Source organism: Impatiens glandulifera, chromosome 3, assembly GCF_907164915.1.
Source record: "Impatiens glandulifera chromosome 3, dImpGla2.1, whole genome shotgun sequence".
NCBI lineage: Eukaryota > Viridiplantae > Streptophyta > Magnoliopsida > Ericales > Balsaminaceae > Impatiens > Impatiens glandulifera.
In genome coordinates this window covers 22112197-22138092 of record NC_061864.1, presented here as the reverse complement: position 1 = coordinate 22138092, position 25896 = coordinate 22112197, and the positions used below count along the sequence as shown (strand labels likewise).

General features: G+C 31.2%; 5 protein-coding genes across 7 annotated transcripts; 1 reads left to right on the top strand and 4 right to left on the bottom strand.

The window, feature by feature from the left end:
- Positions 1 to 1372: 1372 nt before the first annotated feature.
- On the bottom strand, positions 1373 to 4311 carry LOC124931033 (nuclear pore complex protein NUP35-like). 2 transcript variants are annotated; one of them, XM_047471421.1, is made up of 5 exons: positions 4134 to 4311; positions 3975 to 4029; positions 2242 to 2882; positions 1970 to 2081; positions 1373 to 1877 (listed from the first exon to the last, which is right to left on the bottom strand). In XM_047471421.1, exons 2-5 carry the CDS (start codon positions 3987 to 3989, stop codon positions 1563 to 1565), a joined length of 1083 nt encoding a protein of 360 aa, XP_047327377.1. In that variant the 5' UTR covers positions 3990 to 4029; positions 4134 to 4311; the 3' UTR covers positions 1373 to 1562. The 2 variants fall into 2 exon arrangements, with proteins under 2 accessions (XP_047327377.1, XP_047327378.1); XM_047471422.1 differs by lacking the exon at positions 3975 to 4029.
- A 4615-nt stretch (positions 4312 to 8926) lies between these two features.
- On the bottom strand, positions 8927 to 11803 carry LOC124932781. Of its 2 annotated transcripts, none has more exons than XM_047473459.1 (9): positions 11591 to 11803; positions 11026 to 11105; positions 10502 to 10730; positions 10241 to 10395; positions 10104 to 10149; positions 9918 to 10009; positions 9724 to 9820; positions 9486 to 9542; positions 8927 to 9371 (listed from the first exon to the last, which is right to left on the bottom strand). In XM_047473459.1, the coding sequence occupies exons 1-9, from the start codon at positions 11732 to 11734 to the stop codon at positions 9231 to 9233; spliced, it is 1041 nt and encodes a 346-aa protein (XP_047329415.1). In that variant the 5' UTR covers positions 11735 to 11803; the 3' UTR covers positions 8927 to 9230. The 2 variants fall into 2 exon arrangements, with proteins under 2 accessions (XP_047329415.1, XP_047329416.1); XM_047473460.1 differs by having other exon boundaries at positions 11026 to 11102.
- A 5996-nt stretch (positions 11804 to 17799) lies between these two features.
- On the bottom strand, positions 17800 to 18426 carry LOC124929992 (mavicyanin-like). The gene is made up of 2 exons (XM_047470365.1): positions 18228 to 18426; positions 17800 to 18143 (listed from the first exon to the last, which is right to left on the bottom strand). Exons 1-2 carry the CDS (start codon positions 18424 to 18426, stop codon positions 17800 to 17802), a joined length of 543 nt encoding a protein of 180 aa, XP_047326321.1.
- A 4786-nt stretch (positions 18427 to 23212) lies between these two features.
- LOC124931088 (thioredoxin H2-like) lies at positions 23213 to 23983 on the top strand. The gene is made up of 3 exons (XM_047471477.1): positions 23213 to 23397; positions 23486 to 23608; positions 23675 to 23983. Exons 1-3 carry the CDS (start codon positions 23260 to 23262, stop codon positions 23804 to 23806), a joined length of 393 nt encoding a protein of 130 aa, XP_047327433.1. The 5' UTR covers positions 23213 to 23259; the 3' UTR covers positions 23807 to 23983.
- Positions 23984 to 24093: 110 nt separating this feature from the next.
- On the bottom strand, positions 24094 to 25673 carry LOC124931087 (nuclear pore complex protein NUP35-like). Its single transcript, XM_047471476.1, has 3 exons — positions 24990 to 25673; positions 24723 to 24834; positions 24094 to 24632 (listed from the first exon to the last, which is right to left on the bottom strand). Exons 1-3 carry the CDS (start codon positions 25577 to 25579, stop codon positions 24312 to 24314), a joined length of 1023 nt encoding a protein of 340 aa, XP_047327432.1. The 5' UTR covers positions 25580 to 25673; the 3' UTR covers positions 24094 to 24311.
- Positions 25674 to 25896: the final 223 nt, after the last annotated feature.

Here is a 25896-nt window from a genome sequence, read left to right as displayed (position 1 = left end):
AAAACAAACTTACACTTTATTAAAAGAATTACCAAATAGGAGATGAGAATGTTTATTATGACTTGGGAAGATGGGGTTCGAACCAAATAAATTTATGGGAGTGGTTTAGAGTAGACTTTAACGATGAAGTTTTTTTTTCATTTGGGATATATCCATTAAATTAAACATGATAAATATTGACCAACAAAGAAGAACTAGATATGGATTCAAGTAAAATAAAATATAATATTAGAAAATATTTCAAATTTTCAATCCAATGGCGCATGATTCCCTATTAGAAATTTTGACCTCTCAAAAGTTGTCACACTTAGGGATGATAATGAGGCAGTTCAGGGCGGGGAATATATTTACTATTCCCGTCCCGTTTTTATTTCGGAGATTTTTTTAATACCATACCCGTCTTATTTGATTTCGTTCGGTTTCAGAGAATCCTCGCAGGCACCGTTAATAAAGTGTTTTTTTAAATTAAAAAAGTTATAAAATAAAATTATATAACAGATTTTTTAATATAATATATTGAAATTTTATATTATTAAAAAGAAATAAATTTATAACTCTTATAAAATATAATGAATAAATAAATATATTGGTGATTTAATATATTTAATTATGTTTATAGTGTTTGGGTCAAAATCGGGGCGGGGACACATATATCATCCCCGCCCCATTTCTGTTCGGTTTCGGGGGAAAACGTCCCAAACTAGACAATTCAGTTATGTTTTTATGTTTTTGCGGGACGGTTTCAAATTGTCATTCTTAGTCACACCCTGAACCAATCCGTCGTGTCATTATCCATAGATAAGATACTATGCTATCATTGCCATTTTCCATACATAAGATACTATGCTAACAAAATGATCTATAATTCAAAATAGATTATGACAGGTCACCTTCTTACCCACACACAAAAAAAAAAACAACCAACCGTATACATATTTTCTTGATTCTTATTTCTATAAACTCATTTTGAATAAATGTATTCTATCTTGAATATGAAAATCAATATTTCAGTATTCTAAAACTTATCCCAAAATAATTGTACATATATACATTTAAAAATGAAAATTTTAAAAATATAAATATCCTTACTTTAACTCCAATAAGGCTTCTATCATTCTTCCTTCCAATCAAACACAACAAGTTTATTGCTATGTAGCTAATTATAATTGCACTCAACTATATCACTTATCCTTATTAACTCATATACTACTTATCTCCATTAAAATAAAGTATGTATCACCTACCAATGAAGCCAACAATGTTTATATATGAAGTCACTTTCATTCTCTTAATTAAGAATAATCTTTTTAACCTTCTGTGTCACTTGAACCACCCTATCAATTTAAAAACACTATATTAATTTAACATATCATTAAAAACTAATAAAATCATTAAAAAAAAATTATAGATGAAATGATATGAATTTAGTTACTCTTCCCTATTTCTTTTACAAAACAAGCAGCATCAAAACCCCTTACAACAATTTGAAAAACTAGTGATGTAATGATGTTTTCTCAAATTCATACAAATTCAGTTCTCCTTTTGAAAAGCTATGAATGAGGCTAGATCCCAAACATCAAGTCCATAACTTTAGACACAACCGACTTAGCTGGTGTGGCAATGATGTTGCTTCCTGATTGACCAGAATTACTAACACTTCCATTTTGAACATAATTCACCCGAGAAGATGACTTAATTGCGCTTCCGTTTCCAAATGATGGAGGAGGAGGCAAAGGCATGAAACCTTGATTATTATTGTTCATCCTCTCATTTAGAAATTTACGTTGGCTAGGGTCAACTGCCTTCACTCCCACTATTAAAACACTGTTAATCTGCAACCCATTCCTACTTAGCGCTTTCTGAGCATCTGCACGACTCTGCAAACCAACACCAAAAGTAACCAAAATTCATTTATGAACAAAAATACTAGTTAACTTTGTTTGAACCCGTAATATGTTAGGAAAGAAACCTGATAAAGAATATTCATCCAGTTAGAAGACCGTGGACCAAGCACGTGTTTTAGGATCACACCGCATTTTTCAAACTCCCTCAGTACTAAATTTGTATCTCCTGGTAAGAACCTGAAATAAATAAACCTTTTTTTGAAGGATTCTTGCAAAGATTGATTGCTCAAGAACTATCAAGGGATAGTAAAACTAATTTTGTCAGAATCAGAAATCTAATATCTTATAGTTCATGCAATAATCTGAAGATAGAAAGAAAAAGAATTTGCATATGTACCCATAAACAGTGACCCATTCTTCTTCATTATTCCCACCAATGGGTAGTGAATTTCGTTGCATTTCAGGCCTAGCCACTTCTCTCAAAGGGGGGAGTGTGATTAAGGCACCAGACTGAACAACACCATCAACAGGAGAGCCCTTCCCCTTATCTTCTTGATCAACACTCCCTGCACCCTGCCCTGGTGACCACCAACTCAAACTTGCCAATGGACTCTGTTGCGGCGGCGGTGGCGGAGGCTGGTGGTGGGTAGGCGGGGAGCTCTTGAAAGAATATGAAGAGCCAGCATCTAATCTGCTTGTTCTTGGGGTGGAGAAATCCCTTCCTCCTGGGCTTCTTGGGTCTGATTTGATTTCCGGAGAAGTTGGAAAGTCAGGAAGTCCGAATTCAGGAGACAAGTCGGCACGGTCTTCCAGGGTGAAGACTGGCGGAGGGGGGAGATCTGAACTAGCGAAATTTTCACGCCATAAGGCGGAAACTGCTGCCGCCTGACCTGGAGTTGAGAATTTTCCGCTTCCTCCTCTTCGAGCAGTAGCTGGCGAAGATAAATCATGGAAGAATAATGATTGTCTTCCTCCTGATTTAGGGGTTCTCTGAATGGTGGAGCTCATTTTCTCCCCGATTGTTTCAAGATATGAATGCTGAAAACGATTTTTAAGTTTGATAAACGATAATAAATTGAAACAACGCATGGATATAGCATAAGAGGCATTAAAATCATAGATGTCGTGAAAACATGATTGGATTGAGTAGAGAATTATCATATTTCATGCAAGTTTTCCCAAGCCTTTGGAACTCCTGACTAATTCTGGCCAATTTGTTTATGACCCGCTTGATAGGGATTAGAAAAGAATCATATTTCATGCATTTTCCCCATTTCCCATTTACCCTTGGAATTTTAGGATATTGCAACGTGGGGTTCTAAGAAGTCTGGCCAATTTATTTATTACCGGCTTGGTTATTGCCAGTAAATTCAAATCATGCAAATTATAGTAGAGCAAACTCAATTGCAGTTTTAAAATAATTTCAGAATATCCATTACATGCACAATATAACCAAATCTTGTCAAAATTGAGGCATGCAATAAAAGGTTCCATTTAACGAACTTACCTACTAATTAGACTAGAAATAAGCTATCAAAACAGTGTCCACGTTCATAATTTAGCCCAAATCACCTCACATAAAACATACAAAATTGTACTGAGTATCTATGTTCTAGAAGACAAGAAAATAACATTTTGGTTAAACAGATAGTCCGTCACAACCGAGATGTCCAAAACCAACTCAAACCTAGCATTTGAAAAGCTCAAAATGTTGTAATGAAATGCTCAGCTGAAGGACAACCAACAAAATTCTCAAGATTCAGCTGAAAACATGGTAACTGTTCAATTGTAGCAAATAATAAATTGGCCATAGATTGCTCAAGATTTGACCAAAATTATCAACTCAATAAATTGTAATGACCCCAAAAATCTTCAACTAAGAATACAATCTCTAAATGCCAAAAGTTTAGTACAAGAGAAAAGAAAAAGGAGGCATAATTTCTTCCCTAAACATGACACAAGAATGTTCAGATTCCTCCAGCTTATAAACAAATTCAAAGCAGTGATCTGAATGGAATGAAATTTTAAAAAGGAATGTAACCAGATCGCCTGCATCTGAAACAATAAGGCCTAATTACTTTGCCTAAACTCTCACACCAGAGACAGTAAATTTCGGCATTAAGATATTACCAACGTTGTCAACATTTTGAGTCACCAAGGGAACAGTAGATGTATACATTTCAATCTATACGCCATAGTAAAACAGCTAAAAATGATGACAATAGTCTCTCCGTAAGAACAAAATAGGATAAAGTAACGCGTCAAACAGCTTGTTAAACGTAAAATTACCAGATCGGTCTTCAGCCGGAAGAGAAGAGATAGGAAGTAGGCTGATGGAGCAAACGGACAGCGGCTTCCGACTGAAAGAGGTGAACGGAACGGCACCGGCGTTGGATGGTGGTCGGAGGAATCTGTTTAGGGTTTAGGTTTGGGCAGTGAGGAGCCGAGTTCCTCTCTCTTTCAATGGTGGCGGTATAACAGAATGCGACTCATTTTTTTTACTTCCTTATAACTTAGCCCCTCATCTTACCGGTATGTCTATTTTATCCATTCTTTAAAGGCTATGTTTATTTTGATGCCCATACTTATTTTTATTTTATTTTTAGAAAACCTGCGTTTTCATTCCTCTTTCGGAGTGCGACTAATCCCGCGGGTAAAGATGATAATTTGAAACGGGAATAATGATAAATTTAAGACTGTGGTTGGAACAATTTTTCAAATTTAGGACTCTCCTAATATTTTATTATTTATAGAACTCACATTTCCTTGTTTAATTATATTTAAAATTGTCACTAACGTCGTTAACTATTTAACATTAATTTGATTTTTTATTTATTTATTTATTATTATTTAACCTAAATATTTTATTTCTTTCTTTTCTTCACAAGACTGGCGTACGCGCGCGATTCGGCAACCAACAGGCGACCGACCTTCTTCTTCGTGAGCGTCTTCTTCATCAACTGTTTGCTTCCTTGTTTCCTCATTGACGGGTCTTCTCCATCATCTGTTCTTCTTACATCTTATAGGTATTTTCTTCTTTGTCCATGTATTTTAGGGTTTCATTATTCTGAAAAATGAATGGGATCCCAAAATGAATCTATTTGTATTTATAGTCCGACCCAAACCAAGTTCATTGATAACAAAATCAACTTGCTCCATTTTCTCATTATTTGTTAATTTCCCAGGAAGGCGGAGCAAGGCTGCGTAGGTTAATGTTTCTAGAACTGTAAGATGGGGATAGAGAACATCGTCCTGCGAAACGAATCCGATCTTCCGTTTCATTGATCCTGTGAAAGGGCGTTCGTTGTAGGTAATAGTACCGGAGATTTTTCCGGCGAGGTAATGACCGGAAAGTGCAGTGAGGAGTGTTGTTTTTCCACTGCCGGATGGGCCAAACATAGCCATGAGTTCGCCTGGTTTGACCATTCCTGTGACCCCGTTGAGTACGGTCTTAGTGGATTTCGGTGAAGAAGAGAGGTTAATTGTGTAGGCCACATCTTGAAATTGTAGAGAAATTGTAAATTAATTTTGAAAATGTTTGAATTAGAGAAATAGTAAAGTAAAGATTGTCCCTTTAGGTGATTGGGCGAAGGAATGCTTTTAGAATTGGATGATTTAAATTGAGATTGGTTGTTTTTGGTAAAGGGGATATTGGGTTTGCATGGATGAAGTAGGTTCCATTGTGGATAGGATGATTGTTGGGTTGGATGGGTGATGATATTGTTGAATGGGATAATTAATGTTAAATAATAATAAAGAAAGAAAGAAAAGATTTAGGTTAAATAATAATAAAGAAATAAATAAAAAATCAAATTAATGTTAAATATTTAACGATGTTAGTGCAGTTTTAAATATAATTAAACAAGGAAAGGAGAGTTCTATAAGGGTGTGTTTGATGAGGGGGAATTGGAATTGGAATTGGCATTGGAATTCTAATTCCAATTCCATGGGAATTGGCATTGAATTACAATTCAATTCCTATATTTGGAAAATGATAGAATTGTAATTCAATTCCAATTCCTATGTTTGAGAAAATGATAGAATTGTAATTCAATTTTAATTCCAATGTTTGTAAAATAAAATATCGGTTCAAAATGTTAACTTTTAAAATATGTTTTCACGTTTTGGCACGTTTAATACGTTTTTGATATATTTTCACATTTTCACACGTTTTTCACGTTTTTCACACGTTTTAACACGTTTTTCACATTTTCACACGTTTTAACACGTTTTTCACGTTTTTCACATGTTTTTCACGTTTTTCACATGTTTTTCACGTTTTTCACACGTTTTTCACATTTTCACGTTTTTCACACGTTTTAACACGTTTTTCACTTTTTTCACGTTTTTCACACGTTTTAACACGTTTTTTACACGTTTTCACACATTTCACGTTATTTACAAGTTTTAACACGTTTTCACGTTTTTCACACATTTTAACACGTTTTTCACACGTTTTTCACGTTTTCACGTTTTCACACATTTTTCACATTTTCACACGTTTTTCACGTTTTCACGTTTTTCACGTTTTACACGTTTTTCACGTTTTTCACGTTTTTCACATTTTAACACGTTTTAACACGTTTTTCACGTTTTCAAACGTGTTCATGTTTTTTACACGTTTTTTACGTTTTACAAACGTTTTAACAAGTTTTTCACATTTTCACATATCTTTCATGTTTTTTACACGTTTTAACATGTTTTTTACACGTGTTAACACGTTTTCACGTTTTTCACATTTTTCCACATTTTTGGCACATTTAACATGTTTTTGACATATTTAATATGTTTAACATGTTTTCACACGTTTTGATAGGTTTAAAACGTGTTAAACCTATCAAAAACGTAAAAACATGTTAAATGTATCAAAAATGTGTTAAATGTGTCAAATAAGTGAAAAACTTGTTAAACGTGCCAAAACGTGAAAAACGTGTTAAACGTGTTAAACGTGTTAAAACGTGTTAAATGTGTTAAAAATGTGTCAAATGTGTCAAAAACGTAAAAATCATGTGAAACATGTCAACAACGTGTTAAAAACGTTTTAAACGTGTTAAAAACATGAAAACGTGTCAAAAACGTGTTAAACGTTCTAAACATGTGAAAAACTTTTTAAACATGCCAAAACGTGAAAAACGTGTTAAACGTGTCAAAAATGTGGTAAACGTGTCAAAAACGTAAAAAAAGTGTTAAATGTGTTAAAAATGTGAAAACATGTTAAACGTGTCAAAAACGTAAAAAAATGTGTTCAATGTGTCAAAAACGTGAAAACGTGTTAAACGTGTCAAAAACGTGTTAAATATGTGAAAAACTTGTTAAACGTGCCAAAACGTGTTAAACGTGTCAAAAATATGGTAAACGTGTCAAAAACGTAAAAAAATGTGTTAAATGTGTCAAAAACGTGAAAACGTGTTAAACGTGTCAAAAACGTGTTAAATATGTGAAAAACTTGTTAAACGTGCCAAAATGTGAAAAACGTGAAAAATGTGTAAAACGTGTCAAAATGTGGTAAACGTGTCAAAAACGTAAAAAAACGTGTTAAATGTGTCAAAAACGTGAAAACGCGTTAAACATGTCAAAAACGTAAAAAAAATGTGTTAAATGTGTCAAAAACGTGAAAACGTGTTAAACGCGTCAAAAACGTGTTAAATATGTGAAAAACTTGTTAAACGTGCCAAAACGTGCAAAATGTGCCAAAATATAAAAAACGTGTTAAAAACGTGAAAATCATGTTAAACGTGTCAAAAACGTGTTAAACGTGTCAAAGACGTGAAAAACGTGTTAAATGTGTCAAAAACGTGTTAAACATGTCAAGGACGTGAAAAACGTGTTAAATGTGTCAAAACGTGTTAAACGTGTTAAACGTGTCAAAAACGTGTTAAACGTGTTAAAAACGTGAAAATCATGTTAAACGTGTCAAAACGTGTTAGACGTGTCAAGGACGTGAAAAACGTGTTAAATGTGTCAAAACGTGTTAAACGTGCCAAAAACGTGTTAAACGTGCCAAAATATGAAAATATGTTAAACGTGTAAAAAACGTGTGTAAAACGTGTTAAACATGTCAAAAACATGAAAAACGTGTTAATTTGGAATTACAATTCCGACCTAAAAGGATAGGAATTGAGAACTATCAAATTACACTATATTAAATTCCATTGGAATTCTAATTCCAATTCCAATTCTTAATATTAAAGTGTCTAACAAACATAAGAATTAGAATTGGACACTCCAATGCCAGTTTCAGGGTTATCAAACACACCCTAAATGATAAAATATTAGGACTATAAATGATAAAATATTAGGAGAGTCCTAAATTTGAAAAATCGCTCCAATCACAGTCTTAAATTTATCATTATTCCCAATTTGAAACCGCCCCATAGTTACCGAACCGATCGATGCAATTTTTCCCTGTTTTGACCGGGAGTCGGGACGGATCAGAAAAACTCAAAATATGTTGACCGAGTTCGGGACGAGAATGATATTTACATGTTCCGCACATATTCTTAAACCGAAAATATACATTTTTTTTAATGATAGTCGTTTAAAATAATTAATATTTATATTTAATACAATTCTTATTTTTTTTTCACTAAAAAAAACTTTTTATCTACTCTTGTTTAATTAATATAATCATTAAAATTATAAATCATTAATATTTTCATAATTTATAATTATATGAATTATATGAATTATTTTATTATTTATATTTTAAATTTAAATTATTTTTCGATTTCGGTGCACCGCGAGAAAATCCATCCCGATCGAGGCGAGAATAATTTATATTTAATATCTCCGTCAGGATCGGGACAGGTAGATTCGCCATCCCTATTCCCTACTAGGGGGATTAAGCCAAATACTCATATTAATTTTAAAAATGATATAAACAATTTTTTTTAATAACTTAATTTGAATAGCAAAAAAAAATAGATTTGACTTATAATGGTTGAACATCAAATTTTTAGACTATGTTCCGAATTTATGTTAGACTATGTTCTATTTGAATTTGACATCTGGAATATCATCGAAAAGACAAATTTCAAAGAAAACAATTAAACACCCCGACACCTCATATGATAATATAAATGGTAATATATTAACTCTTTATATGGATAACCTAGAAAGGAAGAAAACTATATACAGCTTTCATTCATTTAGAATATAACTAACCTTCTAACACAGTTAAAAACAAAAAAGAGAATAAAATTTACAGAAGAACATCCTATGACAAGAAAATCAGTTTTTACCCTTCTTGTCTTTGACGTAATCTTGGGCGAACCTCTTGTGAAATCATATATGCAAAATTCAAAGATCATTCACCCTTCAATCCTATAAGTGCTAAAAATTCGAATTAATCGTATTAAACTTGTTTCCTGATTGATTTTCTGAATGTCAAATTGAGTGGAGATGTGAACAAGATTTTGCAGCATTAGTTGAGCCAGGCGAGACTGTATTGTGCCTATGCCCACTCGGGTTTTGAACAATAACTAGAATAGGAGCTTCCCCATTTTTATCAAGTGAGCAAGATGTTGGCTACATAAAAGTTGCATGAATCATGTTATCGTCGCATTTATCCAAAACTTAAGAAACTATAAGAATATATCAGCACATATATGAGTAGAATTCTTTTGGTAACATACTACTTACCACTCCAATATGCCATTCGTGGTTCCTAAAATCTTTAAATTGTTCGGCACCCATTTCCTGCAATAACATGGTTTTGTTGTTTAGTAGGATATTCCACATTTGTAAACACATTTTTTTTGTTACGTATCTGAATCTATACCCAAATGAGAAACAATCAATAAATTTCCAATCTGTCGAGAAACAACTTAAATATTTAATCTGTCTCTAAGTTGGCCAAAGTATTTACCAAAGAACTTACAATGCTATAGATTGGAGGCACCACAGTTGGCTCTCTTCTTTTAAGATGTGGAATAACAGAAAAATTGGGTGCCAATTCTTGTGATCTAAACATCCATCTGAATCAAAATACACCCAAAATCGGAATGTTTAGAGATTAAGGAACGAAATAGAACATGTTTCTCAAAAACACAATGAATGGAATTAATCACGTACCCAATGTATATGAAGATGCAGACTTGTGCCCATTCTCGAGCCAACACGCGTAGCCAAAATATGTCCAAAGAATTGTCTTTGTTGATGAATATCTGAAATTCAGATGATTTATGATTAAGAACTGAACATTAAATATTACCTTGAAATCAAATTTGCAAAATAGGCATAAGAGAGCAGAATATTTACCGCAATTTCTGCTATTACTACAACCTGCATTGCACCTTGAAATTTTCTGTATATAAAGTAAAAACAAGCAATAAATTAATCTGAAGAACTTCCTCAAAATTTTCTGGATAAAGCAAAAAAGAAAGATTATGACATACTTGAACAAGGCGTATTTTGTACAAATAGCATCTCGCATTCCTAGGACATTTTCATCTTCTATAAAAGCCATTTGTTCCCTTAAAGTTACTAAATTCCTTGATACATTCCGGAATATTAAATAGAAAGATAACAAATAATTGACAAGCAGGAAGACCTGTATAGAAAGCAAAAGAACCCATAAATCATAAAAAAATATAATAGGGAAATGATTGAAATCTAAAAAACAGAAGAATGTATCCTGTTCTGGAAAATGAACTCACAGAAGAGTAAGGAACAGAGGTTCGGTAACCAACTAGAGTCAAATAGAACACACATCCTAGCGTGGTTGCATTACGACGTTCGCTAACTGAAAGACGTTCATACATTATGCAGTATCCATGAGATATTAGGAGAAAGGATATAAAAGAAACTGTCTGAGAGAGAACTCCAGTTGTGTACACCCCAAATGACAGCCATAGAGAGCATATATGAAAATTAGAACACGAATACCTGTAGAAATGTTACACACATATTTGGTTAGTAAAAATCCTTACAGTTTCCTTCTAACTGCTGCAACTTAGAACATAGTATTTTAAGAAGTTCACAAGAACTGACATTTTGATAATGTATAGTTTATGAAATGGTTAATTTTTAACCTCCAACACAATTTATTCCTGAAGTAATCATTCAGATTTGTTAAACCCTCTTCATGACTGAACTAATTAGTATTAGCACAAACAAGATACCCTTTAACACATAATAAGCTAGTTTGCGATTAAGAATATCTGAAAGTGAAGAAACATACCAAAAGAGGAAGGAAAGGCCAAGCTGCAATGCTTTAACTAAAGGAATCAATGTAAGAGTCCATTGTAAATTGTTCGACTGCTGCAGTAATCACGAAAATAGCTCTCATATACATGAATCAATAGAAAAAAGTGATTTATATCAAACTGCCATAAGCTGGAACAATATTCATATAAGAATCAACAAAAAGATTACAATAGACTAATCAAACTCAAGTGTAGAGAAAACACAACAACGAAACAACTGTGGCATAACTCATAAGTCATAAGCATAAGAAGATATCAACATGTAGCAATTTCCACAGTTTCATTTTTTGTTTGTTTGTTCAATTTCATCTTAGATCAAACAACTAAGGAATTGAACAGAGGAACAAGAATCTCTCCCGGCTACATGAAAAGATAAATAAAATTTTCAAAAAAACTAGGTAGATATGCATTAAGGTTACATAATTTACTTCATAAAGCATCACAAAAGTGAAAACCCATATTCAAACAGTGAAAAAAACCAAGTTTTCCATGACATACATAAAACAAATACAAACTTGAGTCATGTATGCATGTCTGTACCTGAAAATGGCGGTTTCTACAAGTATTCAAGGCCCAAACGAAAGCAACGAAGAACCAAATCAATGTAGAAGAGAGATAGAGGTAAGGAAGTGGACGGCAAGCTTCGGCGACGACTGTATTTTCCGGCGACCCTGTCCGCTCCATTTTCCGACTGTGCAATCAATCAATCTCTCTCACTGAGGTTTAGCCGCGAGAGATCTTATATGCTTCCACTTTTTTCCATTCTTTCTGAATATTATCTCAAATTCAGTTTCTTATAATACTATTTTTTTTTTTTTTTTTGCCAAATTTATCATCTCATTATATATATTATAAATACTAAATTAGGTTTACTTTATCTTTATAATATTTTAAAATTGCTTAAATAAACTATTTCATAAAATTATTTTTAAATAAACACTAAATTATTCAAATAATCCAATATTACACAAGTGTGGATAAAATTTGTAAAAATGATAATTTCAAATGAGAATATCTATTCGCGTCAAAAATGTATTTTCGTCTTTAAATATGTCAAAAATGTCATTTTTGTAAAGTTTACCAGGCATTGGTCATTTCCCGAAAAAAAAAGGGTAAATATTAGAGTCATTTCGTCAAATTTCCATCAACATACACTAAACATATATTACTTTTTTTAGAATGAAAGGAGAATTAGCATGATAAACTAAACATATATTACTTTTTTAGAATTAAAGGAGAATTAGCATGATAACTACATTCATGTTCCTCGCTTAAATTCAAATGTTTCAAATATAATTGAACCCATGAACTTTTGGTCTTTTAAATCGACTCTTACTACTGGACTATCTTGATGGGGTTAAGTATATTATTTATTAATCTTTGATACACAAAACGGTGTTAACATGAGATTTTAATCATTGAAAATCATGAGTATAGAAGAGAAATGTTAAGCATAGAATTATTGTTAATTGTTTTTCTTAATATAAATGAATATTTAAGTTTAATTAATATTAATAATTGCTATATTAGATGATGGTTTAATTTAAAAATAAATAAACAAAGGAGTAAAATTAATGTGATCTTTGTTCTTTAAGACAACTAACCACTCCATGTGTTTACCTACCAACCTACCTCTTTATGTCACAAATGGACCAAATTTATAGGACACTTATGTTTGTTCATCCAAAGATTGTTTTTGTTTACATGCATGATTAGTTGTCTTACATATCATCTTTGTTCCTATTTTTTATTAAAATTTTATTATTATTATTTTACTTTGATTCTTATTGAAATAACGGAATTAAGATTACGACGGTAAATGTTATACGACCATTTACAAATATTTAGTTGAGATAGGCAAAAATTGTGATTGGGTTGGGACACCCTGATGTTAAAAATATATATATGTGTATTCAAATTGATTTAAAATATGTACATGTTTAATAAATATTTGTAGATGGAAATAGAATATGCAATGAGAATGAGAAAATCACCAAACCCACCAACAATATTAGAGTTTGGTTTGATGGATCAGACGGACCAACTAATTATATCATGTTCAAAGTCTAGGCCACTACACTATTTCTTGACGGTCAAACTTTTATTATTATTTTCATTTATATCCTTAAAATAATTAGTTATGATCCTATTTTAGAAACAAATAAACAAGTTGAAATAAGAATTTGATTGACCAACTTAGTTTATTATCATGCTTAATGCGTGACTAGTTGGATAATTTTTTAGTGGTGATATTAAAAAAAAAAGTACTGTTTACTTTTCATGAAAGATTACGAATTGAAATGTAGGGTTTCTTCAAATAATAAGTGCTAAGTTAGTTATTCAATCAAAATTAAGCCTTTCTTATTAACTAAATTAAGTCTTCATATATGTACTTTGCGAGTATTCTGAAACAAACTTTTCAACAAAGAAGATTTTACATTTTAGATATAAATGTTCTGAAACAAAGAAGATTCTTACATTTGTTTATTTATTCTTGTTGTAAGTGAGACTTACATTTATGCATAGTCAATATACAAATATAACTTATCTTTGTTAAATTAAACATAAAAAAACATAAATTAGAGAGATCATACAGAAATCATATATATCTAAAATGATTGTTCTTAAATGATATTAGGTCACCTAACATATATGTGTCAAGTTATCGAACTTTGGTAATTTTATTTCTCTAGTATTATAGTATTTTGATTTGCAGCATTTGTTTCCATCATATATATGTATTTTGTGAGTGTTATGAAAACAAAATTTTCAACAATTCATACAAAATTCTAATTTCCAATGTCTCCCCAAAAAAGAAATTTATGTTTTACATGATAATTTTCTTTCTATTTGTCAATTCAAACTATTTTCTTTTTCTATAAACTTCAATATAATATGAATAAATAGACATGAAAAGAAAGTTATTAAACTTTGGTATTTTTATTTCTCTAGTATTATAGTATCTTCGATTTGCAGCACTTGCTTCGTTCATATATGTATTTTGCGAGTGTTCTGAAACAAACTTTTCAACAATTCATACAAAAATCTAATTCTCAATGCTTCCCCGAAAGAGAAGTTTATGTCTTACATGATAATTTTCTTTCTATTTGTCAATTCAGACTATTTTCTTCTTCTATAAACTTCAATATAATATGAATAAATAGACGTGAAAAGAAAATTATTGAACTTTTGTATTTTGATTTCTCTAGTATAATAGTATCTTCGATTTGCAGCACTTGCTTCCTTCATATATGTACTTTACGAGTGTTCTGAAACAAACTTTTCAACAATTCATACAAAATCCTAATTCTCAATGCCTCCACAATACAGAAGTTTATGTTTTACATGATAATTTTCTTTCTATTTGTCAATTCAGACTATTTTCTTCTTCTTTAAATTTCAATATAATATGAATAAATAAACGTGAAAAGAATGTTATCGAACTTTGGTATTTTTATTTCTCTAGTATTATAGTATCTTCGATTTACAGCACTTGTTTCGTTTATATATGTACTTTGCGAGTGTTTTGAAACAAAATTTTCAACAATTCAGACAAAATCCTAATTTTCAATGCCTCCACAAAAGAGAAGTTTATGTTTTACATGATAATTTTCTTTATATTTTTCAATTCAGAATATTTTCTTCTTTTTTAAACTTCAATATAATATGAATAAATAGACGTGAAAAGAAAGTTATCGAACTTTGGTATTTTATTTCTCTAGTATTATAGTATCAAAACAAAGCATAAAAATAAATAACAATCAAACCCTCATGTTGAATTTTCACTTTTAATGGTTAAATCTTACCTCAAGGCTCAACCCAGCGAAACAGAGTCACCGTCGAAATTATTTTGTTGTCGGTTTCGTTGTCGGTTTCGTTGTGAGTTTCGTTATCGGTTTCGTTGTCGATGTAGGATACAGAGACTGAGAGAGACAAACAGTGAGACAGACAGTAGGATTTTCAATTTTTTGTTCTGATAGTGTTAGTTTGTTTCTCTATTTGGGCTATAGAGCCATTGGCCAAAAAATTTAACATAATAAAAAAAATTAAAGAATATGAAACTAAAAATCCTTACTAATACCTAACATATATAAAAAAAATGACCCCTTTCTGGTCCTAGGCCCTAGACCGTGGCCTAGGCTGCCTACCCCTCCGGGCCGGGCCTATGACTCATACAATAAGTTGCTTCTCCAAAATTTTCACGAACAGCAGGTTCAAAAATAGGATAGGCGGATAATTCAGAATCAGAATAGGTCCGGACAAATCAATAGGAAATGCTATTTGCTTTGTAAGAATAAGAATGAACTTTCTATGAAATGAAAGAGTTTCACGAGAATTGTCTTGATCGTCGGATATCATTGATAAATAGGAAGAACCCCTCAATCAAACTAGAAATATCATAAGAGAAGAACGATCCTCCTTTATTAAGCCATAAGGAGAACGCGGGGAGGTGCAAACAAGAGGGAGAGCATCATAGAAGAAGCTATCTCATGACTCCGTAGACCACCTTCTCCAGTCTATCTGAACGGGTGGCTGAGCGTTATTACAAGCTAATGTCACAATTGAATGTTCCATTTTCGTTAGAGCATATAAAGGGAGTGCTTGGTTCTCTTTGCTATTCAAAAATAGGATATGCACTTGAAATTTGAATTATATACTTTTTATTTAAGGAATTAATTTTAATTAAATCAATTAAGGAGTTACAAGTAAAAAATAATTAATAAATAATATAAAATAACACATGTTAGTATTAAAATTCTAATAAAAATCATCCAATAATCAAATATTTTTTCTATGACTTGAAAGATGAACTAACGTGAATTCTGTAATAACTAAGGATTCAAGTGAACAAGTTGATCAAACTAATAAAAACATGTCGAAAAAATATCTACTCAAAATTTTGTATTATAGTAAAATTTAATTTTGTTAAATTATAACTTACTATCTATAAATATGATCAACATAACGAGAAATTCATAAAAATTGTTAGAAGATATTTGTAAGAGGGCATCTAGATGAAAGATGAATTACAAGAACTTTTTATTAAAAAAATAAAAAATAAGTCTAGATCCGATAACATCATTTTCTTTGCTGTAAAGAATGAGACATAGACTCGAAAAATGATCATTAATACAATTTGAAGGTACAAGCATTAAATAATTCACCAAAGATTTAAAGTATTATTCGAATTAACAAAAATTCAAAACAATACATTTAATTCAGCCAAATAGAATATCATATTAAACAAAATACATAATCAATTCAAATGGGTGTAATGAAAAATGAAATGATAGGTTAGAAATGTCATTAGAAGGAGCCATGCAAATGATGACTTTTTAATTTCTCTATAATATTTTTTAATGGAGAAAAAAAAAAAAGTGTTAAATCAAAGTTAAACTATTTTTTTACAACACGAAAATAAAAATTTGAAAAACATTTGTCTACATAAACGTTTAATTACAAATTTACAGTAACAAAATTACAAATATATTCAGTAATAAAAAATTACACATCTTCCAAAAATGTATCACTTCACAATCCAAACTTTTTTCAAATTTGATTTATTCAGTGAAATACTTGCAAATAATAATATATAACTCTTTTAATTAAGTGACTCACATTATAAAAAAAAGAGAGATGGTGAAGTATTTGAAAATAAAAAAATAAACTGAAAACTGTATGATAGACACAATCTGATTTTTTTTTGTCTTTAAAAAAACAAATGATTATTAAGAATTTATTTATGGAATCTCGTAAAATTTCTTCTTCTTCAAGAACTGTCACTATCAACATAATTAGTAATTTTAGTATATTAGTTGAACCAACGCATAACTACAAACTTAATATATATATATATATATATATATATATATATATATATATATATATATATTTTAGTATTATTATTATTTATGATTTTATTCGGGTCATTTTTATAGACATGGTTGCCCGTTGGTGATATCATTTTAACTTCTTTTTTATTTCCATTACTACAATAGGGCCTTGTTCTCTTTGGGTTTTTTAAAAAACCCATTCAAAATCAGTTTTTCAATTAATCACATCACTCGTATTCATATATATCAATACTTTTAAGTCTTTTTACTAAAAATAATCATTACCTCCTCAAAATCATCACCAATCATTACTTTTTTCCCTCTCTAGTTTTTTTCAAAAACCTCAATCCTAACAAGGCCTAGTATTGTATATTTCATATTTATTTATTTTTTAATTAAGACAATTTTCATAAAAAAGAAAGAAAGATTAAATCACACATCTATGGAGCATTGGTTTCATTGTCATCAATTACTCATCACATATCAGTTTTTGAATCCATTTATCCTAACTTCTTAATTAAGAACAATATTGGGTCAATGATTCCACATATTATTTTATGTTCATCGAAATTGAGGGAAAGAGATCAAATCTACATAACTAGATTATGTGAATGTGAATTTGACCCGAATAAGATGACTAAAAAAACTCGATTTAAGTTATTGAAAATATTTTTGAGTATTCTTATGTGACTTGTATTCATTTTTAATACAAGTTAAAAAACATAAAAAAAAAAAAAAATCATAATTAAGCAACAAAAACAAAGGAATTAAGTGAAAGATAATGAATCAATCATAATCATATAAATGTCTCCCAAATAGTTAATTAATTAATGACAGAATTCAAAACAAAATAAATAAATAATAAAAATAACACAATGGTTCTTTCAAATCAAAAAAAACATAACTAACTACTAATTAAGCTAGAGCAACACTAATAGCCACTACTATAGAAGCCAAAACCAAACTCCCAAGATCCACTGCCGGAGAACCAGACATCGACGGCGACGGAGCGACGGCAACTCCATAAGATTCCGGCGGGTGAGAATAAAAGTCAGGACGAATAGCCATAACCTGAACCACAATCCTCTGACCATTCATGCAATGACTTATATTCCCACTAATAAAATAAGCAGGACCCGGTTTATCAAGACGAACGGTGGTGTTTCCATCGCCATAAGCGGCGGTCGGAGTAGCGGAATTACAATGGTAATAATCGAATTTGTCAACGACTAGAACTGAATCGTTGTTATACTGGAACCCTTGTTTAAGAAAAGAAAGAAGATGGATTAATAATAAAAAAACATTACATGAAAAGAAAATAAAAGAAACCATGACTTAATTACATAGAGAATCGCCGACATGGAATCTGTTTCTTGAAGCCCATTGATTGTAAATGGTGGTTTGATTTTGTGGTGGCTGAATCCAGCCTTGTGAGTCGCCGACTTTCAACTCCATAGCTCCGGCGCCGGCGTAGTGATGAAGGGTTAATAGTATAAATATTGCAATTGTGTATGAGATTAGTATGAATAATGGAGAACCCATTTTGGTTAATTGCTAGCTAGAGATCAGTTTAATGGAGATTAATTGATTCAACATGGTAAGAGAGGGGTTTATAAACATGGAGAAAGGTGGGGTTTGTGGGAAGTTATTGGCGGTTTCCATACTAGGTAGTTATGCTACTTTTCATAGCTTTTTATTGAAAATTATTATATTTTTTATTTGGAGAAATGAAAATAAATAAGGTTTTGTTGCCTTTTCATTTTGAGTGAATTTTATGTACATATTTAAACTCACATGTAATACACAAGAAATTTAAATTTAAAATTAGAGTGAATTTTGAGTATAATTTGAATTAATTTATTTATTATTATTTGATTAACATTTAATAAATTGAAACGTAATTGATAAATTAAATATATTTAATATTGTTAATTGTTATTAACTTATCTTAATTTATTGATATTAATTTATTAACAAACAATTTAAAATAATGTAACCTTCCTTTTTGGCAATCAAAAAGTCATCAATGTTAGCATTGGATCAAATAGAATAGATTAATGAATGATTTTATTTTATGAGTTTATCATTTTAACAATATAAATAGTTTTATTCTCTAAATTTATTTGACACAATATCATTTCTCTCATTCTTCCTCTATAAGAGATAATTCTCGTAACATTTTTTTTTAATAACGATTAGATTTATTATACGTTATACTAGGTGAGATAGTTATCTATGATAAATTTAAAAAAAAAATTATTTTAAGATAAATGTATCCAGCATATTTCTCAAATTAATTTCTTAATTTGGTATTTTATTTTTTATTTTTGTGTGTATATCCTACTTTATTTGTAACATCATACTTTTATACCTTTTGTATAATTTGAAGACAATATACCTAACCATTACATTCTTTTAAATGAGAACTCAAAACTTTTAATTTTTTAAAATAAAGTTTTCACAATATCTATCATAAAATCTTTATCATGATTAAAAAACGATATCTTATGAAACTACGAGGATGAACTTGTGTTGGTTCAAAGTGTCGACAATGAGGGTGTTGTTGTAATTCTTCAATTAATGGAATTATTTCTGGGTTAGAAGCGTCACTGGAAAACGTCGACAGCAACATATATATGCCTTCTTCTTGGTAAGACGACCTTAAAATCCAAATTACAAAACCAAGTACCCGACCAATGTTTTCCATGCAGTCGACTCTTCTTTGGCCTTTAGAAACGGCTTCAGCCAGCGACTGAACCGATAGCCCGGCCATTGCTTTTCATGCGACTGACCTTTTTTGTTTCTTTAGCCACAATTTTGGTATTTTGACCAAACTCCGATTTCTTTTTAGGGTTTAATTTTTCTTTTTGGTTTTAAATTTGTTTTTGCGTAAGTTTATGTTTGCTTTATCCTTTTAATTTTTTATTAATTATATATAAAAACCACAAACCTATAAAAGATTATACTTTTACTTCAAATTTTTTGCATAACCCTATATTTTCTTATTTACTCATTAAAAAATGATAACAATTGATATGCTTTCAATTATTCTTATCCAAATATATATATATATATATATATATATATATATATATATATATATATATATATATATATATATATATATATATATATATATATATATATATATATATATATTAAGGAAAACTAGCATGACACCACCTACCGCTATAGTCCTCCGTTTTCAATCAAAACGTTTTCCGATGGAATCGAATATGTGACATTTTGGTCTCTTAAGCGGACACTTACCATTGGGCATATTAATTTCTATAAATCTACCAAGAGCATTTTGAATTGATTAAAATCTCTTCCATAAAATGATTTCATGAACTCTTTTAAGATGTGCATGTATGTGACATTTTTGCATAACCTCTTCTATTTTGTTTTAGGTCTCTATTTAATTGTATATATTTTCTTTCTTGTACTTTACTTGCTTTTTCATATTTATGATTGTCTATGTACATAAAATCGATCAAAAGATCTACACAAATGCTGGCAATCACCTTTAGTTTTAGGTAAACAAGAAAAACGGAAAAACTAAAAAGTAAGCGTAATGATATACTTGTAAAGATCAAAATTGTTATAGTATAGACCTTCGGAGCGTTGTGGGATATAGTGCTTTTAGTCATTTCTTACACGTAATCAAACACCGAACTCATAAAAAGAATTTATAATTGTGGCGTACAAACTCCTAAATTATTTTCCTAATTAAAAAAATAAATAGGTCATGAGGACTCTTTAATCGTGAAGTTTATTGTTAATCGAAAAAGTTAAAAAGACTATATCAACCTTCCATTAAAATCACAATCTTAGACGAGGTTCGACAAGAAAGTTAATTATGGGATTGATTATCTCGCTTTTATCCCTTATTTTTCAATATCAGCTACAAAATAATTTTCCTGTGTTAAAAAAATAAAATAAGAGCAGGATTTAACTAGGTTAGATTCCACAACCAAATTGAACGGTTTATATCCCGTATCTATTTAATTATTTATACATATTTTTACTTTTGATTCTATACAAATTTATTCTACCAAAGATTTTCAGTTATTCCATTTTAGGTGCAAGATAAAGAGTATTAAATATAGTTTTTAATTCCCGATATATTCTCATCTTTATGATCAAGTTGATCACGATGGTTTCAAATTCTTTTCCCACATCAATGTTCTAACAAAAAAAAAATTACCCATATGTTTGATGCCTCTAACATTTAAAATTAAAATCTTCATATTTTCTTAATCCATTAATATTTCCCCTAGCTCCTATTTAACCTTCTACTTTCATTTTTTACTTGAATAAAAAAAAATTAAGAGACAATAGGTGTAAATGTATCCTTAATTCTATTTCCAGTCCGTCTAATTTCTCATAAGTTCACACATTTTGGAGCCTTCTTTGAAATTCGGTCCAAATTGAATGAATGATGCCAGAATATATTAAAGAAAGTTGAGAAGTATAGAATGAGATGTTCAAGTCAAGTTGCCATTGATTAAATTTATGTATTTAAGGCTTAATTAAAAAATTATATTTTATGATGAGTTTGATCCGTCTCAACCCTAACGTAGATTCGACCTTAAAAACTACGCTATATATTTTATTTTTAAATCTTGTTATTAAAAAGAAACATAAAAAATTATGAAAAACTCTAACTAAATTTATTATAGTTCAATTTACATGATTATTTTAGAAGTCTGTTTTCTTCGACAAGAGACATTGTAATCGTCCCTGGGTTAAACCTGACAAGTCCACGAGTTAGAGCAGTCCAATTTATGGGCAACCGATTTCATAAAAAAAATAAAATATTCAGTTAAATTACTTTTGTAAATATAAAATGACTATTAGAATGGTTGAAAATGAAAATTAAAAATTTTATTTAGTTATAAGTTCAAATTTAACCATGGAAGCCCAAATCTCTGGGGCTAGAAGGACTCTTTAGCAACCTCCTTGGATCAACTTAGAATTGTGTCTTTTTTATATATTTTTTCTTGTTTGCCTTTTTTTATCTTTCTTTTTGGGAAATTTGGTGTAAGAGTAGAAGTATCTGAGATATGAAAATTAATATTTGAGAAATTTGGTGTAATTTTCTAGTAATGGAACCATAATTTTCCTTTTATATTGTAACCTCTTTTGGTTTTATTTTTATTTCATTATTTTTTTATTTTCCTTTCGAGTTTTATTTGACACATGTTCTTTTTGTGTATACTTGACATGAACAGTGGATTATTGTTGGAATTAAGCTAATTCCATTAATGAATGGAAATAAGATTGTAAATAAATAAAATCAAATAAAATTCACACAAATTCAAACGTGAATTAACGGTAAATTTAATCCAAATTATAATTAAATATTAATTGTTTAATTAATATTTAATGCCTAATTAGAAAATTAAAGCATAATGTTAGGATAAACATTTAGCTTTAATTGGCCTATTGGCTAACGTATGGACTCTTCAATTAGCTAGCATTAGCATTGAATGTCTAACATTGCATTTCTGCAAATCAACGTATAGGCTGATGTTAATTAGTTATGGATTAATTAACAAATGAATGAGCAATATTTATTGCTAATAAACGTTTGAATGGTTTTATTTACAGGTTTAATTCTCAGCAATATATACCATTCATTATTTCATTTTACAAACACTTCATCCTTCATCTTTCTCACTCTAGAATTCCAAAAGCCTTCTTCTTGTTTTGTGAGTGTTCTTCGAGTTCTTCGTTCGATTTTTCCGTTGAAACCCGGTGATAGTTCAGGTACTTTATCAAGCTCGTTGTGTAGTGATTTCGGTGCTGAATCACTACTAGATTCGTTGTACCCTGGGAGACAGCCATCTGTGATAAGCTCTAGCACATGGGGAGACGGTGGAACTGTTTTAAGGGAAATGTGCTAAGCACATGCCTCGAATCAACAATTTATTCGGTGATATTGTTTTTCATATATTTTATTTATTTCATCTATTTGTAACACAATTTATATATATATTTCTGTTATTTCAAAACAAGATTTCTAACAATTATTTATGTGTAATCCCATCTCATTCTGAACTCTCAAGTTTTTACTCAAAATTTCCTCCCATTTATATGTCATCTCTTTTATTTTTTATTCATTTTTTTTTTATCATCCATTGATACAAGTCTTTCTAATTTTTAGGAAAACCAAAATGGTCCATAAACTAGAGATTCCATACACTTTGAAAGTCGAATCATATGCTAAATGAGTACATGGTTTTGATTTCTTCCACCATCTCCACTACTATATACCTCCATAACCCTATCTCATATTCTATGTATAAAAGCTTCCATCTGCCTTATTTCCAAGCCATAAAAAATCAACACTTCATTTAATTCTATAGCTAGATGGGAGCTGAATACTCAACATCCATGGATGATCATGATCAAACCAACAACTCCAATGAGTCAGGCCAGGTTCTTGCCTTCCATTCTTTATCAAAATGGAGGTCCCATTTTGATTCCTACAAAGCTACTAACAAGCTAGTAAGAAATCATTGAAAATTTCATTATGATTTTAATCATTTCTATTGTCCATGCGATGTTTCTATTTATTAACAAAAATATTATTCAGATGGTCATTGATTTTACCGCTACTTGGTGTCGGCCTTGTGCCCTCATGGAGCCATTCTTGGAGGAACTAGCTACCGTATACACTGATGTTGAGTTCATCAAGATTGATGTGGACGAGCTGCCGGTAAATTAATTTTATTTTTCTTCATTTTTGTGTCGATTGTTAATTAATTCTTTTGTATGTGTTCAGGGCGTGGCTAGAGAATATGGAGTGCAGGCGATGCCATCATTTGTGCTTGTAAAAATGGGCGAAATGATTGATGTGGTTATGGGAGCTAAGAAGGAAGAGCTAAAGAAAAGGATTGATGAGTTGAGGGTTTAGCTAGATTGGATCTATTACAACCTAAATTGTGGTATTTTGTTGGCTCTTAAAATGTAATATTATGAAGTTCTTTATTTTGTAACAGTTTGCTATGAAACTTATGATCCAAAAGTAATGCAAATATTTTGCATTTTGTATACTATTATAAATTTTGATATAAGGGCTTATTTATAATCATTAAGAAAGTGTGAAGTTATAGTAAATACTTGTAGGAATTCATTGCAATGATAAATATTGAATGATAAACAATTTCATCTCCTTCGTCTCATCTCACTTACAGTTGCACATAAAAAGCCTAACCGAACAATTGATTAAGAACAATGACAGAAACTTAAAACTAAAAAAATGAAAATTTCAGGTATCAGTTTGTCCGGTTATTTTTTCAGTTACCTCTGTTTCGACCCAAAATTGCCCCAAACAGAAATTTAAAACTAAATACCCGAACTGAACTGTTCTATTCCTTCGGGTACCCTACCCCCCATTAGGCCTCATTGCCATGCCTAGGCTAGATCCCAAACATCAAGTTCATAACTTTAGACACAGCTGACTTAGCTGGTGTGGCAATGGTGCTTCCTGGTTGATGAGAATTACTACTAGCACTTCCATTTTGAAGACAATAAGGCCGAGAAGATAACTTAATTGCGTTTCCACTCGAGTTTTTTCCAAACGATGGACGAGGAGGCAATGGCACGAAACCTTGATTATTGTTCATCCTTTCATTCAGAGATTGATGTTGACCAGGATCAACTGCCTTCACTCCAACTATTAAAACACTGTTAATCTGCAACCCATTTCTACTTAGCGCTTTCTGAGCATCTGCCCGACTCTACAAACCAAACACCAAATCTAACAAATTCATGTATGAACAAGTAAGTAGTTAACTTTTGAGAACCCATAATAATGTTAGAAAAGAAACCTGATAAAGAATGTTCATCCAGTTAGAAGCCCGTGGACCAAGCACATGTTTTAGGATCACACCGCATTTTTCAAACTCCCTCAGTACTAAATTTGTATCTCCTGGTAAGAACCTGAAATAAATAAGCAAAAGCTGGCCTGGTCAAGAACTTTTTCAATGGAAGTAAAACCAATTTTCTGAGAATCAAAAATCCAATCTTTTGAAGTTCATGTAATAATTAATCAATGACCCATAAACAGTGATGGAAAGAAACAAGATTTTTCATACCCATAAACAGTGATCCATTCTTCTTCATCATCAAGATTTCCATCAACAGGTAATGAATTTCGTTGCATTTCAGGCCTAGCCACTTCTCTCAAAGGGGGGAGTGTGATTAAGGCACCAGACTGAACCACGTCTTCATTTACATGAGAGCCCTTCCCCTTATCTTCTTGATCAACACTACCTGCACCCTGCCCTGGTGACCACCAACTCAAACTTGCCAATGGACTCTGTTGCGGCGGCTGCGGTGACGGCGGCTGGTGGTGGGTAGGCGGGGAGTTATTGAAAGAATCCGAAGAGACGACGGCATCTAATCTGTTCGTTCTTGGGTCTGATTTGATTTCAGGAGAAGTTGGGAAGTCAGGAAGTCCGAATTCAGGAGAGAAGTCGGCACGGTCTTCGAGGGTGAAGAGTGGCGGAGGAGGGAGATCTGAAGTAGCGAAATTCTCACGCCATAAGGCGGAAACTGCTGCCGCCTGACCTGGAGTTGTGAATTTTCCGCTTCCTTCTCTTCGAGCGGTAGCTGGTGATGATAAATCATGGAAGAATAACGATTGTCTTCCAGATTTAGGGGTTCTTTGAATGGTGGAACTCATTTTCTCCCCGATTGTTTCAAGAGATGAATGATGAATTCAAGAATGAGAGAATTGACGATGAATTTGAATTCGGGAGAGAGGAAGGTTATTGCCGATTTTGAATTCAAAAGTTGGAGACCGTTAAATAACACTCAGATCTCCATAAACCCTAGCCCACAAGGAGCGTGTTTCTCCAATCGTCGCAACTTAAAAGGGCGTGTTTGATTCTTCCCAACTAGTAAGTAAACGGTTGCCCAATTTCAAACTTTTCTAAAAAATTGGTAATTTGATTAAAAAAAAATTATAATTTTTTTTTAAGAACTGGGTTCGCTTCTCTT

Bases quoted from the DNA above. Each gene is read 5' to 3' on its own strand.
- LOC124931033 (XM_047471421.1), bottom strand. The intron at 2,082-2,241 runs GTACATATGCAA...TATTTATTTCAG, and splicing joins GAATGGGTCACTGTTTATGG to GTTCTTACCAGGAGATACAA. The intron at 1,878-1,969 runs GTTTCTTTCCTA...GTTGGTTTGCAG, and splicing joins GGATGAATATTCTTTATCAG to AGTCGTGCAGATGCTCAGAA.
- LOC124932781 (XM_047473459.1), bottom strand. From the start codon at position 11,734: ATGGAGCGGACAGGGTCGCCGGAAAATACAGTCGTCGCCGAAGCTTGC. The intron at 11,106-11,590 runs GTACAGACATGC...TGATTACTGCAG, and splicing joins GTAGAAACCGCCATTTTCAG to CAGTCGAACAATTTACAATG. The intron at 9,821-9,917 runs GTACGTGATTAA...ATTTTGATTCAG, and splicing joins TGCATCTTCATATACATTGG to ATGGATGTTTAGATCACAAG.
- LOC124931088 (XM_047471477.1), top strand. From the start codon at position 23,260: ATGGGAGCTGAATACTCAACATCCATGGATGATCATGATCAAACCAAC. The intron at 23,398-23,485 runs GTAAGAAATCAT...AATATTATTCAG, and splicing joins ACAAAGCTACTAACAAGCTA to ATGGTCATTGATTTTACCGC. The intron at 23,609-23,674 runs GTAAATTAATTT...GTATGTGTTCAG, and splicing joins TTGATGTGGACGAGCTGCCG to GGCGTGGCTAGAGAATATGG.
- LOC124929992 (XM_047470365.1), bottom strand. From the start codon at position 18,426: ATGGGTTCTCCATTATTCATACTAATCTCATACACAATTGCAATATTT. The intron at 18,144-18,227 runs GTAATTAAGTCA...TTCTTAAACAAG, and splicing joins CCATGTCGGCGATTCTCTAT to GGTTCCAGTATAACAACGAT.
- LOC124931087 (XM_047471476.1), bottom strand. From the start codon at position 25,579: ATGAGTTCCACCATTCAAAGAACCCCTAAATCTGGAAGACAATCGTTA. The intron at 24,835-24,989 runs GTATGAAAAATC...TATTTATTTCAG, and splicing joins GAATGGATCACTGTTTATGG to GTTCTTACCAGGAGATACAA. The intron at 24,633-24,722 runs GTTTCTTTTCTA...TTTGGTTTGTAG, and splicing joins GGATGAACATTCTTTATCAG to AGTCGGGCAGATGCTCAGAA.